Source organism: Salvelinus fontinalis, chromosome 16 (genome assembly GCF_029448725.1).
Source record: "Salvelinus fontinalis isolate EN_2023a chromosome 16, ASM2944872v1, whole genome shotgun sequence".
NCBI classification, from domain to species: Eukaryota; Metazoa; Chordata; class Actinopteri; order Salmoniformes; family Salmonidae; genus Salvelinus; species Salvelinus fontinalis.
This window is the reverse complement of record NC_074680.1, coordinates 26,920,726-26,934,543: the sequence shown is the minus strand read 5'-3', so window position 1 is coordinate 26,934,543 and position 13,818 is coordinate 26,920,726. Positions and strand designations below refer to the sequence as shown.

At 43.4% G+C, this 13,818-nt stretch overlaps 1 protein-coding gene across 3 annotated transcripts in view; it reads left to right on the top strand.

Annotated features, from left to right (window-relative positions):
- The first annotated feature begins 9,321 nt into the window (after positions 1-9,321).
- The window catches only part of LOC129812889 (feline leukemia virus subgroup C receptor-related protein 2-like), a 75,163-nt gene continuing 70,666 nt past the window's right edge, over positions 9,322-13,818 (top strand). For all 3 annotated transcript variants that reach the window (XR_008753085.1, XM_055864852.1, XM_055864851.1), the window contains exon 1: positions 9,322-10,305. Coding sequence is in view for 2 of the 3 variants with exons in the window: in XM_055864852.1 (XP_055720827.1) it covers positions 9,709-10,305 (597 nt within the window). In the remaining variant the exon portion in view is untranslated. The remainder of the gene's footprint in view (positions 10,306-13,818) is intronic.

Genomic DNA, 13,818 nt, shown 5'->3' with positions numbered 1-13,818 from the left:
AATAGATATGAATGTACGCCCAAGGGAGAATTGGATATGCGGCGAATAAAAGGGACATTACTATAATATTATGTACTAAGTTATTATTTAGAGTAGGTAAGGTTGATACCTGGCCAGAGCCAGGTATCAAACGAAGGAGGGTACATTGTGGACTAGGAAAGGATGGGGCCTATTGGATAATAAACTTATTTAAAATTAAACATTTATAGCTAAAAAAAAATAGGCATAGAAGTTAAATATATAATCAGAAAGAACAAATGAGGAACTGTTTGTTAACCAAACCTGTATGTCCAAGAGTTTATGCATTGCAGGTGAATTAAGGGAGAAGGTGAATCACTCGACCTGGGGGCATATCGCACTTGGAGGGTGAGACACACTGACACTGCCGAATGATCACAGAGTTAAGGAGAAGAACCGTTGCGTTAAGGAGAAGAACCTTTCCTCACTGTGTACGTTCATAGAAGTGAAAATGTTGTTTGATCTCTGGCTGATGATGTGTTCCCTGGGAGAGGGTGGGGTTTTACAGGACTGCTTGTAGTCCTGAGCTGTCTGATTAGGATACGATGGGGATGTTACCATCGCAGTGCTGCCAGAACCGCCACCAGTTCAAACGGACCAGGATTCAGCTGGCCTCCTCCACCACTTCAAGACCAAGTCCCACGCCATCACCTAAGCTCTCCAATCTGGTACAGATAATAAATATAAAAGACATCTCAGATAGTGAACATTTGGGGACTGAAACTGGTTATGAGGAAAGGGAGAATATGTGGTTGGCCTACAAAACACTTAATAGAAAGGACTGTGTCGTATGTGGACATGCCAGACCTATTCTGGCTGCTCACCCATTTGTCCTAAGTAATGGGGAAGGTTAGATGTGCATATTGGAAAGTTCAAGCCAAATTCAACCCTGTGTAAAACTCTGAGTCTTGTGTTCCCAGAGGTCCCTCCCCAGAAGGTACCGTGGGGAGTTAAGGCATATGGGGGATATAACAGCTGTATCACTGGTACAGGTAGAGGTATAGACTATGGAAGGCTCCCTACTATTACCTGCATCACTAATGCCACTATTAACTAGAGGTGTTGCTGATGTATGGTAGATGTGTGGACCTGCCAGGCGGTTGACCCCAGTTTGAAAGGAAATTGTCGTTGCACATGTGGTTTGGCCAGTCTGATACCACCATGGCCTATTATTGAGGTTATAGCTAACCAACTTCTGGGAGCTGTACATGACACAGAGACTCGGTACCAACCCAGGAGACGGCAGAACCGTGACGGTCCTTGGTCCGAGGGTACAGATAGCATGCACACCAACCTGTTGGGGGTCCCAATAGGGGTCCCCCACGAATTCCGGACATTAAACAGGAATGATGGCCTGTGGCATCTGATGCCCATCATTGGCCCAGCTATTGTTGATGCTAAAACAAAAGGTCTGGATCAATTATATCTACTATAATTAATGATGATTTGTTAAACACACCCACACAGGACTTACAGGGATGGCTGAACAATTGGATGCTACCTCTCAAACCAGTAGACACAATAGACTAACACTGGACATAAGTCTGGCCAACCAGGGAGGTGTATGTAAAAAGATTGTAGAACAGTGTTGCACGTTTGTTCCTAACAATACTAGTCCGGATGGGAGCATTTCAAAAGCTCTGAGTGGGTTGGCAAGGTTATCAGTGGAGATGAAGGGTCTTGCAGGTGTGGAGGAGAGTGGACTGTTCCCCTGGCTGGGTGGTTGTTTTGGTAAGTACACTGCAATGATGATTACTGGATTTCTGACAATAGTTGTTGTTTTTCATTTCTGTATTGCCTGTATCATACCTTGTTTGAAGAAGTTTGTTACGGATGTGTAAGGGGCCTCTGGTATGATGCCGTTGCTTGATGCTCTAGTTGAAGAGGCTGATACGAAAACAAGCTTCCGCAGGAGAGTGGGCTGACAGAGGAGGACCCTTGGTTTGCTGTAGTTGATGTTGTTGAATGAATAAAAAGTGATGTTTGTCCTCCCTGTTGTGAAGGTTTGAAGTTCCCGGGTGGCGACGAGCCCACCTGGTACAGGTTGTATAGAGGGATGGACCTGAGGGTTTAACATATTCTCGTTTTTTTGGTTTACTAATGTGTGGTTGGCCACTCCAGGTGTAGTTATTGGAGTGGTCTCTTTTTTGGTCCTTGCTCATTTACGACTCAACTTACATTGATGCTATTGGTGTCCCTAGGGGGTACCAGATGAATATAAACTGGTGGACCAAGTGACAGCTGGGTTTGAATCTTCTGTCTGTTGGTGGTGAACAGTTAGTAAAAATGTGGACGGAATTAACTACATTCATTTTAATGTCCAGAAACTGGGCAATTGGACTCAACAAGGCTTCGAGGCGGTCCATGGACAATTGGCAGCTACGTCCCTGATGGCATTTCAAAATAGAATCGCGGTTGATATGTTATTGGCTGAACGGGGGGGGGGGGGGGGGGGGTATGTGCAATGTTTGGTGAACAGTGTTGTACTTTCATTCCCAATAACACAGCTACGGATGGGAGTCTGACTGTAGCATTGGAGGGACTTCGTACCCTTAATGGTAAGATGAAACAGCATCCTGGAGTGGACACTACTATGTGGGACTCATGGATGGATGCTTTTGGTAAATATAAGACGCTGGTTTCCTCCATCCTAGTATCAATTTCCGTTTTTGCGGCCATTCTTGTACTTTGTGGATGCTGTTGCATTCCATGTGCGCGCACGCTTGCTAGCCGTGTTATAACTGCCGCCATAGACCCTAATCAGGAAAGGGCCCAAATGTTCCCATTGCTTGATGATGGGGAAGCTGGACCTGTCTATCTATTTGAGGACTAAGATACTTTTATGTCATGTCTCTTGTGAGACGTGAAGAGAGGGAATTAAAATTTGTCTTCTGACAAATTTGATCCTTTAGCCTTGTCTTTTTTATACTTTTATGTCACGTCTCTTGTGAGACGTGAAGAGAGGGAATTAAAATTTGTCTTCTGACAAATTTTATCCTTTAGTTTTGTCTTTTTATACTTTTATGTCATGTCTCTTGTGAGACGTGAAGAGAGGGATTTGTAAGAAATTGTAATAGAGACTGGAAACTAGTAATAACAACATTTCAACATAAGTCATCTTTTATACAAAATACACATACTCCTCATTTCTCTTGGACATATGCTGGACTTATTAAGACACCAACTACAGACACACATAATTCCCCTCCCCCATGATAACCACAGACACACACAACTCAGGGTTGGAGCTCAAGACAAAGAACTATCTCAGGAACCAATGGAACGTGGACACCAGGCCTGTTCAGGACTACCCAAGACCCAGATCGACCAATCGGAAGGCCAGACTTCCAGATCAACCTACTTTGCTTGTTGTCTATATAAAACTGTACAACTGTTGAAACTACCTCTTTCCGGACGATTTCATACAAATCAGACAGAAAGAGCCGTGCCGCACGCTTTGCCTAATATTTTTACACTTGAATAAATCTGCCTTATTATAAAATTATACACCTTGTCATATGTCTCCTCTTGTTCTCCTGTCTCCAGTAAAACGAATTATCAACACTGGTGAGTGAGGTACTATACTCCTCAATGGCATTGGATGAATCCCAGAACATATTCCAGTCTGTGCTTGCAAAACAGTCATGTAGCGTAGCATCTGCATCATCTGACCAATTTTTGCTTGTAAGCAAGAATCAGGAGGATAGAATTATGGTCAGATTTGTCAAATGGAGGGTGAGGGAGAGCTTTGTATGTGTCTCTGTGTGTGGAGTAAAGGTGGTCTTGATGTTTTCTTCCTCTGGTTACACGTGACATGCTGGTAGAAATCAGGTAAAACGGATTTGTTTGCCTACATTAAAATCCATGGCCAATAGGAGCTCTGCTTCTGGATGAGCCCTTTCTTGTTTGCTAATGGCCTTATACTGCTCGTTGAGTGCAGTCTTAGTGCCAGCATTTGTTTGGTAAATAGACAGCTATGAATAATATAGATGAGAAGTCTCTTAGTAGATAGTGTGGTCTACAGCTTATCATAAGGTACTCTACCTCAGACGAGCAATGCCTCAAGATTTCTTTAATATTAGACATCGAGCACCAGCGATTATTGACAAATAGACACACACTCCCGCCCCTCGTCTTACCAGATGTAGCTGCTCTGTCCTGCCGATGCACGGAAAACCCAGCCAGCTCTATATTATCCATGTCGTCGTTCAGCCACGACTCTGTGAAACATAAGATATTACAGTTTTCAATGTCCCGATGATAGGATAGTCTTAATCGTAGATCGTCCAGTGTATTTTCCAATGATTGCACGTTGGCCAATAGTACAGAAGGTAGTTGAGGTTTATTCACTCTTCTCTGAATTCTCACAACGCAACACAACCCGATATCCTTCCCCTTTTTCTCCATCTTTTTTTCACGTGAATTACATGGATTTGGGCCTGGTCTCAAGAAAGCAGTAGATCCTTTGCGTCGGACTCATTAAATAAAAAATCTTTGTCTAGTTCAACATTTACATTTACATTTAAGTCATTTAGCAGACGCTCTTATCCAGAGCGACTTACAAATTGGTGCATTCACCTTATGACATCCAGTGGAACAGCCACTTTACAATAGTGCATCTAAATCTTTTAAGGGGGGGGGAGGGGGGCAGAAGGATTGCTTTATCCTATCCTAGGTATTCCTTGAAGAGGTGGGGTTTCAGGTGTCTCCGGAAGGTGGTGATTGACTCCGCTGTCCTGGCGTCGTGAGGGAGTTTGTTCCACCATTGGGGTGCCAGAGCAGCGAACAGTTTTGACTGGGCTGAGCGGGAACTGTACTTCCTCAGTGGTAGGGAGGCGAGCAGGCCAGAGGTGGATGAACGCAGTGCCCTTGTTTGGGTGTAGGGCCTGATCAGAGCCTGAAGGTACTGAGGTGCCGTTCCCCTCACAGCTCCGTAGGCAAGCACCATGGTCTTGTAGCGGATGCGAGCTTCAACTGGAAGCCAGTGGAGAGAGCGGAGGAGCGGGGTGACGTGAGAACTAGTTCAAGGTGAGTAATCGCTGTTCTGATGTCCAGAAGCTCTTTTCGGTCATGCGAGACGGTAGCAGCAACATTATGTACAAAATAAGTCACAAACGAGGCAAAAAAAACTAACAAAATAGCACAGTTGGTTAGGAGCCCTTAAAATGTCAGCCATCCCCTCTGACGCCATTACTACTAATCCTTGCCTTTTGGCAATCCTGACTAGTCTCCCAGTCCCTGTCGCTGAAAAACATCCCCACAGCATGATGCTGCCACCACCATGCTTCACCATAGGGATGGTGTCAGGTTTCCTCCAGACTTGACGCTGGCATTCAGGCCAAAGAGTTCCATCTTGGTTTCATCAGACCAGATAATCTTGTTTCTCATGGTCTGAGAGTCTTTAGGTGCCTTTTGGCAAACTCCTAGCGGGCTGTCATGTGCCTTTTACCAAGAGTGGCTTCCGTCTGGCCACACTACCATAAAGGCCTGGTTGGTGGAGTGCTGCAGAGATGGTTGTTCTTCTGGAAGGTTCTCCCATCTCCACAGAGGAACTCTGAAGCTCTGTCAGAGTGAACATCGCATTCTTGGTCACCTCCCTGACCAAGGCCCTTATCCCCCGATTGTTCAGTTTGGCCGGGCGGACAGCCCTAGGAAGAGTCTCGGTGGTTCCAAACTTCTTCCATTTAAGAATGATGAAGGCCACTATGTTCTTGGGGACCTTCAATGCTGCAGACATTTTATTGTACCCTTCCTCAGATGTGTGCCTCGATACAATCCTGTCTCGGAGCTCTATGGACAATTCCTTCGACCACATGGCTTGGTTTTTGCTCTGACATGCACTGTGAACTGTGGAACCTTATATCGACAGGTGTGTGCCTTTCCAAATCATGTCCAATCAATTGAATTTACCACAGGTGGACTCCAATCAAGTTGTAGATACAGCTCAAGGATGATCAATTGAAACAGGAGTAGAAAGGGTCTGAATACTTATTACATTTGCAAACATTTCAGAAAAACTGTTTTTGCTTTGTCATTATGGGGCATTGTGTGTAGATTGATGAGGAAAACATTTATTTAATCAATTTTAGAATAAGACTGTAAGGTAACAAAATGTGGAAAAAGGGAAGGGGTCTGAATGCTTTCCGAATGCACTGTATATGGAGTACACAGTGCAACGAAATGCTTACTAGCATGTACCTATTGACAATGCAACAACAATCGAAAAAGTAAGTAGCTAAGTGAATTAAAAGTAATAAAAATAAAAGCTCACTGAAATAATTTCACCAATTGATTAATGGGCAGTTTTTTTTACCAAATAGTTGTGAGATAGCTATAAATCAGTTGTTCTGCCCCTGAACAAGGCAGTTAACCCACTGTTCCTAGGCCGTCATTGTAAATAAGAATTTGTTCTTAACTGACTTGCCTAGGTAAATAAAGGTTAAATAAAATAAAATAAAAAAGATAGCCTGTATGGAAATAACAGACATGAGCTAAGCATGTTTACCTGTAGAATGGAATAGGTTATAAGACCTCTATGATTAATTTAATTTTGTCAGTTCTACCTCAACATTGCTAATTTTAAACAAGGTTAATGTCACGCCCTGACCATAGAGAGCCCTTGTTTCTCTATGGTGTAGTAGGGGTGTGACTAGGGTGTATTCTAGTTTATCATTTCTATGTTGTGTTCTAGTTTAGAGTTCCTATGTTGGTGTTTTGTATGATTCCCAATTAGAGGCAGCTGGTAATCGTTGTCTCTAATTGGGGATCATATTTAAGTAGCTATTTTTCCCATCTGTGTTTGTGGGATATTGTTATGTGTTTGTACATGTGCACCACGTAGTCACGTTTAGTTGTTCGTGTAACGGTCCTGACCTGTTTTATGTTGTTTTTGTATGTGTTTAGGTCAGGGCATGTGTTTTGGGTGGGCAGTCTATGTTATCTGTTTCTATGTTGGTTTTGGTTGCCTGGTATGGCTCTTAATTAGAGGCAGGTGTTTTGCGTTCTCCTCTAATTAAGAGTCATATTTAGGTAGGGTGTTCTCACTGTTTGTTTGTGGGTGATTGTCTCCTGTGTCTGTGTTGATGTTACACCATACGGGATTGTTTCGGTTTGTTCGTGCGTTTTTGTAGTAAGTACTTGTTCGTTCGTTCTGCGTGTGTTATATCAGTTCGTCGTACTTAAGTCTGTCTATTTTCGTTTTGTTATTTTGTTAGTTTATCCAAGTATAGTTTGTTTCGTTTTGTCTTATAAATAAAATTCATCATGTATTCACAACCCGCTGCGCCTTGGCTCGATCACTACTCCTCCTCTTCTTATGAAGAGAGAGAGGAACGCCGTTACAGTTCGTTTATTGATATATTTTTGTTTTGTTTAAGTTTCTCTTTGTATTAAATATGTGGAACTCAACATCCGCTGCGCGTTGGTCCCGTTCATATAATGTTGTAGTAAAGTTCAGCTTCAGTCCACAGGTCGGCACTGTGTCACTGTCAGGAGATATGTGTTTCAAGTCAGAAGAACATTCTCTCATCTCTTCGGTCTTAACTAGCTAGCCAGACAGTAGGTACCAATGTGGATAGCCAGCCAAACTTGCTACAGAAACTAAACCCATCAAATACACTTGCTGGAAATAAACCTATTTCCTAATATCATGACTTATATCCAGTGGCGAATTTAGCATGCAAATCTGGTGGGGCAAAAAATAAATAAAAATGGGCCGCATGCCAGCAAAGCCAGTACACAACACAACACTAAACAATACATGAATTGCACTACAACGGTGACAAATGGTGCCCACAAACTGTTAGGGCCTACATAAAGCTGTCCCAACAGCAGTCCCAACATCTTACCACTGCTACACCTGGCTATCAGCGGAGCCTTGTCTGGCAGCAAAACAGTTCATTCAGCCTCATTTACTGCCTTTAAAAAATCATAGCTGATATGTCTGACTTGCTTAAACAAATGTGGTTCTACTGACAATTGAGATGTACAAACTATGGCATAAGGGGACGACAAGCGGCTAAGAAGCAATCCGTAATTTCGATTAAGACAATGAGCGAGCTAGGACGGACGTAATGTTCATCAATATAACTATTTGTTTAGCACTTTTGAAATGTACAGCAACATAATTCAGAACATGGGCCGTTGTTACAGTGCTCTAACCTGTACACCAAGTTAGAACTGTAGGCTAAACAAAGTGGGCATATAAGCAGACAATGAATGCTCTTACAATATTTGATAATTACATTTCTCTAAAACAGGTTATTGAGTGACAGAACACTGAGCCAATCACGACGCAACGCTTCATATTTTCTGCTGGCTTGCCCGACCACAACAGAAAGCACTGAGCTAGGCTGAAACACATATATTACTCAAGAAAAAAAGAGACCATGTTTGTATGTGACTTTATTAACTCAATGATATATATTATTTGTACATTGTTTGCAAACTGTTATGTGACACTTATTAATGCCAAAATAACATGCAAAACAGGCAAGCCTGTTTTCGCAAAAAATGTGGGGCTCTGCCCCACTTGCCCTGAATGACAAGTCACGACTGCTTATATCAACATCCTTAGCTTACCCATTCACTAAATATACTGTTCATTAACTCTGACTGACAGCCAATATCTTAAGGATGCTGAGTACTAACACTAGCTAATTATCATTAGCCAACCCTTATGCTGAGGGAGACTAGCTTGTTAGCTACCACCAACCCTGCACAAACATGTGGCTAACTCTGCTGCCTCTGCTGCCTCTCCACCCCATTCACTGTTGCCTTAACCTGCTTGTCTTTTTGCCACTCCTTTGGAATACATTTTGAATATCCATAATTGCTCTGTGCTATGCTGCAGATTGATTGAGTGACAGACATTTTGCTGAGTGATGACATTGACATCTAACAGGTGCTGTAGGGGTGGGGGAAGGGTCAAGTGACATGAACGGTCCACTGGTCAAATTAGTAGCATAAACGTTTTATTTTATACTGCATGGGACAAGTGATGTGTGTGTGTTTTTTTTTTACCACCAAAAGGTTCGGGGCTCGATCAAAAACATCTGGGCTGAAGCCCTTCAAGCCCAGGCCTACTGACGCCACTGTAATGGTGTACAATGTTTGTTTATTAATTAATGTTCACATTTAGCAATAAACATGTTGTAAGAAGCAATATGGGTCATTAAATGCTAATTATAATTTGTTCTGTCAGTCACGTCGTGTGCGGAAGTTTTCCTTGTCATTGGTTCAACTTCCATCAGGGTGGAGATAGAGTTTGGACATCACGTGGTGTTATAATAAGCCGATTGGAATTTCTCTCAGAGCAAAAGCACTATCACGGACGTATTTGGGACATTCTTATGTTAAAAAACATAGGCTGTATGTATGATTCCCCATTTCAAGTTTTGGAACTTTGTATCATTATATAATAAGAGATGATATTTAACATTAGCCTACATTATACCCTGGTTTACTATTTGGCTTGCAGTTGTCTGCTTTTTAATAGCTAGTTAGAACATATTGCTCACCGAGCATTTTGGCGTTAGTTGCACATTTAAAAAGTTTAGATGTGTTGCGCGTTAGCCAACACTGCATGCTCATTTTGAATAACACATAGACCTAGGTGTTTAAGTTGCAGTTTCTGTAGACTAAACTAACAGTGCGCGTAGGTACCCAAGGGTACCCAACAACTTTGTCATTATGGACGACAACCCTGACTTTGATAACAAAGAAATTAAAGAGGAGAAAAATGGTCTGGATCTGAGGAAAACGAACCCTTCCAAATCCGTGGACATGGAGGAACAAATTGAATGTACGAGCATCTCGAATGAGAACCAGGACAATAGGCCTTCAACTACCACGCGTTTATACAAAAGGAGATGGGTGATGGTGTTCCTTTTCAGCTGTTACTCCCTGTGCAACGCATTTCAATGGATCCAATACGGAATAATCAACAATATTTTTATGAAATTCTACAATGTGGACTCTTTTACCATTGACTGGATGTCAATGGTCTATATGTTGACCTATATTCCTTTTATATGGCCTGTCTCCTGGCTTTTGGACAAAAAGGGACTGCGGCTCATAGCACTGATGGCCACCGCTATTAATTGCCTTGGGACATGGATCAAGGTGGCCAGCGTCAGGTCAAACTTATTTTGGGTGACGATGCTCGGACAGTTTGCAAGTTCTCTATCCCAGGTCTTCATCCTTGGCATGCCCTCCCGCCTGGCATCGGTTTGGTTTGGGTCCGAAGAGGTGTCCACCGCCTGTTCCATCGGCGTTTTTGGGAATCAGGTGAGTTTATCCCACCTCACGCAAAGGTACCCTATTAAGTTAAAAAGAGTTGCGATTTATTTTGTTTCTAATTCGCTTAAGATATTGATTGACTGATCAAAATAAAGAGTGCACATAAATGTGGTGTTTTGAAAAAGGTCGGTCTTAGAGGAGAGTTATTATTTGACATCTTAGATGATGAATGAATAATGAATATGAATGAATGAATGAATGAATGAATAAGACATCTCAATGTCAATGTCTTAAACTGGACAGTTCATTGGCTCAGATGACATATAGGCCTACAGTATGGCATGTATGACCAATGGCCATCAAGAGAGTGTCCTTACTTTTTGTGGTATTTTAGATGTTTAGAAAAATGATAATACATTGAAAGTGGTTAACATGTTATGATTTAGCCCAGAGCAATCCATATGCATTCACACATGAATCTAGGCTACTGTAATTCTGCAATGGACGCATTGAGAGCATCTTGAGCATGCATCCTCTTTTAATATTAAAGTTCTGACACGGTAAACAAAATCTGAAACTGAAAGTATCTACAACCTCTCTTAGGGCGAGATTTGTCTTATTTCCTCCCTCAAAACACCCAATTAATCAAATTATAGATTGGGTAGTTGACTTATAAATGCAATAGGTAATATGTATAATTACACTACAGCAATATGCCTGTATTCAGTATCCAACTATGTTGAAGTCAAACCTTAAACTGGAGGCCATTTGGGACTTACAATGCTGAGGCAAATGATGAAAGTCAAATCAATTTATTGGGGATTATGAAAGAATGTTCATAATACCTTTTGAGCTGCATATTATTCTCCGTTAGAGGTTAATATTGCTGGTCCTGTGGACTCACTAATCCAGGCGTATAGTGAGTTACATGCATAGTGACAAGCATGTCCTACAAACTGATCTGAGATGATTTTCATAGGCAGCTTCACATCCACTGCTCCAATAAAGTAGCTTTCCAACCAACCGCAGGCATTTTGTTCTTTGTGAGCCTCTTTGCTGGATTATCTCTTTTCAGAACTCACTTTTGTATGGATTTAAAAAAAATATCTGCTTTAGCCTACTTTTATGACTAAAGTAGCCCCGTGATTAAGTGTTTGAGTTGATAACAATGAAATACTTAACATGCTGTTTGAGCTTAGTTACCAGTATAGCTTTGTGCTCAAATAATAATATTAAATATTTATTTTTTGAAGTGTGTGTGTGTGTGTGTAATGTGCTGAGTAGGATAGGGAGTTTTTCTCCTGCAAGTTCAACTCTACATCTTTCCAACCCCCTATCTTCCTACCTATCCAATCAGTCTCCTTGGGATGTAGCCCTTTCTGTATAGATGATCTCTTTGAATATGTATACTTTATAAAAACAATTCAGCTCTCAGGTTTAAAATGTTTCAGATAGACACTGACATTACAGGTTATACCCTAATACTAACCTGAAAATTGCAACATACAAATCTTGAAACTCCATGAGAAGACATCATGTCAAACCATTTCAACATTTTTGTGTGTAACTTTTTCTAAAATTGTAGCACATTTCAATATGTCATCACCATAACTGTCAAATACACAACATTGAGCATCTCTATTGCTAAATGATGGATAATAATTTTCAGAAGTATTTCTGTTATGTTTTCTAATACAACTCAATGGATCTTCCACGATTGGCTAGGTTTCTTGAGAATTCTGTCACTAGAGCAATTTATGGAATTCAAAGAAAAACTCAGAAATGTGAAAATATAAAGGTAAGTAAGGGGAGATGACATGGTACAATTCCACCATCTTCTGCCAGTACAGTGTATGCAGCTGTACAGTAGGCTACACTTAATCACCCACTTAATGCTGTCACGATCGTCTTCATTAGAGAGAGTGGACCAAGGCGCAGCGTGTGAAAAATACATCTTCTTTATTCAGAAGAGAGAAAACACAAAACAAATACTATACATAAACTGAAAACAAAACGACCGTGAAGCTACAAACGTTAGTGCACAGACAAGCAACAAACGTCCAAGATAGACAATTACCCACAAAACCCAAATGCCTATGGCTGCCTTAAATATGGCTCTCAATCAGAGACAATAAACCACAGCTGTCTATAATTGAGAACCAATCTAGGCAGCCATAGACATACAAACACCTAGACAAGTCATTGCCCCATTAAACATACAAACCCCTAGACAAACAAAACACATACATCCCCATGACACTAAAAACCCCTTAAACAATACACACACCATAAACTAGACAAAACACACAAAGACAACCCACCCCAACTCACGCCCTGACCAACTAAATAAATAAAAGAAAAAGGAACAAATAGGTCAGGAACGTGACATAACCCCCCCCTTAAGGTGCGAACTCCGGGCGCACCAGCTTAAAGTCTAGGGGAGGGTCTGGGTGGGCGTCTGTCCACGGTGGCGGCTCTGGCACTGGTCGTGGTCCCCACCCCACCATAGTCACTACCCGCTTTCGTAGCCTCCTCCAAATGACCACCCTCCACATTAACCTCACTGGATTAAGGGGCAGCACCGGACTAAGGGGCAGCACCGGACTAAGGGGCAGCACCGGACTAAGGGGCAGCACCGGACTAAGGGGCAGCACCGGACTAAGGGGCAGCACCGGACTAAGGGGCAGCACCGGACTAAGGGGCAGCACCGGACTAAGGGGCAGCACCGGACTAAGGGGCAGCACCGGACTGAATGGCGGATCCTGGCTGGACGGCTCTGGCGTATCCTGGCTGGACGGCTCTGGCGGATTCTGGCTGGACGGCTCTGGCGGATCCTGGCTGGACGGCTCTGGCGGATCCTGGCTGGACGGCTCTGGCGGATCCTGGCTGGACGGCTCACGGCTGGCTGACGGATCTGGCTGCTCATGGCTGGCTGACGGATCTGGCTGCTCATGGCTGGCTGACGGATCTGGCTGCTCATGGCTGGCTGACGGATCTGGCTGCTCATGGCTGGCTGACGGATATGGCTGCTCATGGCTGGCTGACGGATCTGGCTGCTCATGGCTGGCGGAAGGCTCTGGCTGATCATGGCTGGCGGAAGGCTCTGGCTGATCCTGTCTGGCGAAGGCTCTGGCTGATCCTGTCTGGCGGAAGGCTCTGGCTGATCCTGTCTGGCGGAAGGCTCTGGCTGATCCTGTCTGGCGGAAGGCTCTGGCTGATCCTGTCTGGCGGAAGGCTCTGGCTGCTCCTGTCTGGCGGAAAGCTTTGGCTGCTCCTGTCTGGCGGAAGGCTCTAGCGGCTCCTGTCTGGCGGAAGGCTCTAGCGGCTCCTGTCTGGCGGACGGCTCTGAAGGCTCATGGCAGACGGGCGGCTTTGCAGGCTCAGTACAGACGGGCGGCTTTGAATACTCAGTACAGACGGGCAGTTCATGCGGCGCGTGGCAGACGGACAGTTCAGACGGTGTTGGGCAGACAGGCAGTTCAGGCGCCGTTGGGCAGACGGGCAGTTCAAGCGCCGTTGGGCAGACGGCAGACTCTGGCCGGCCGAGACGCACTGTAGGCC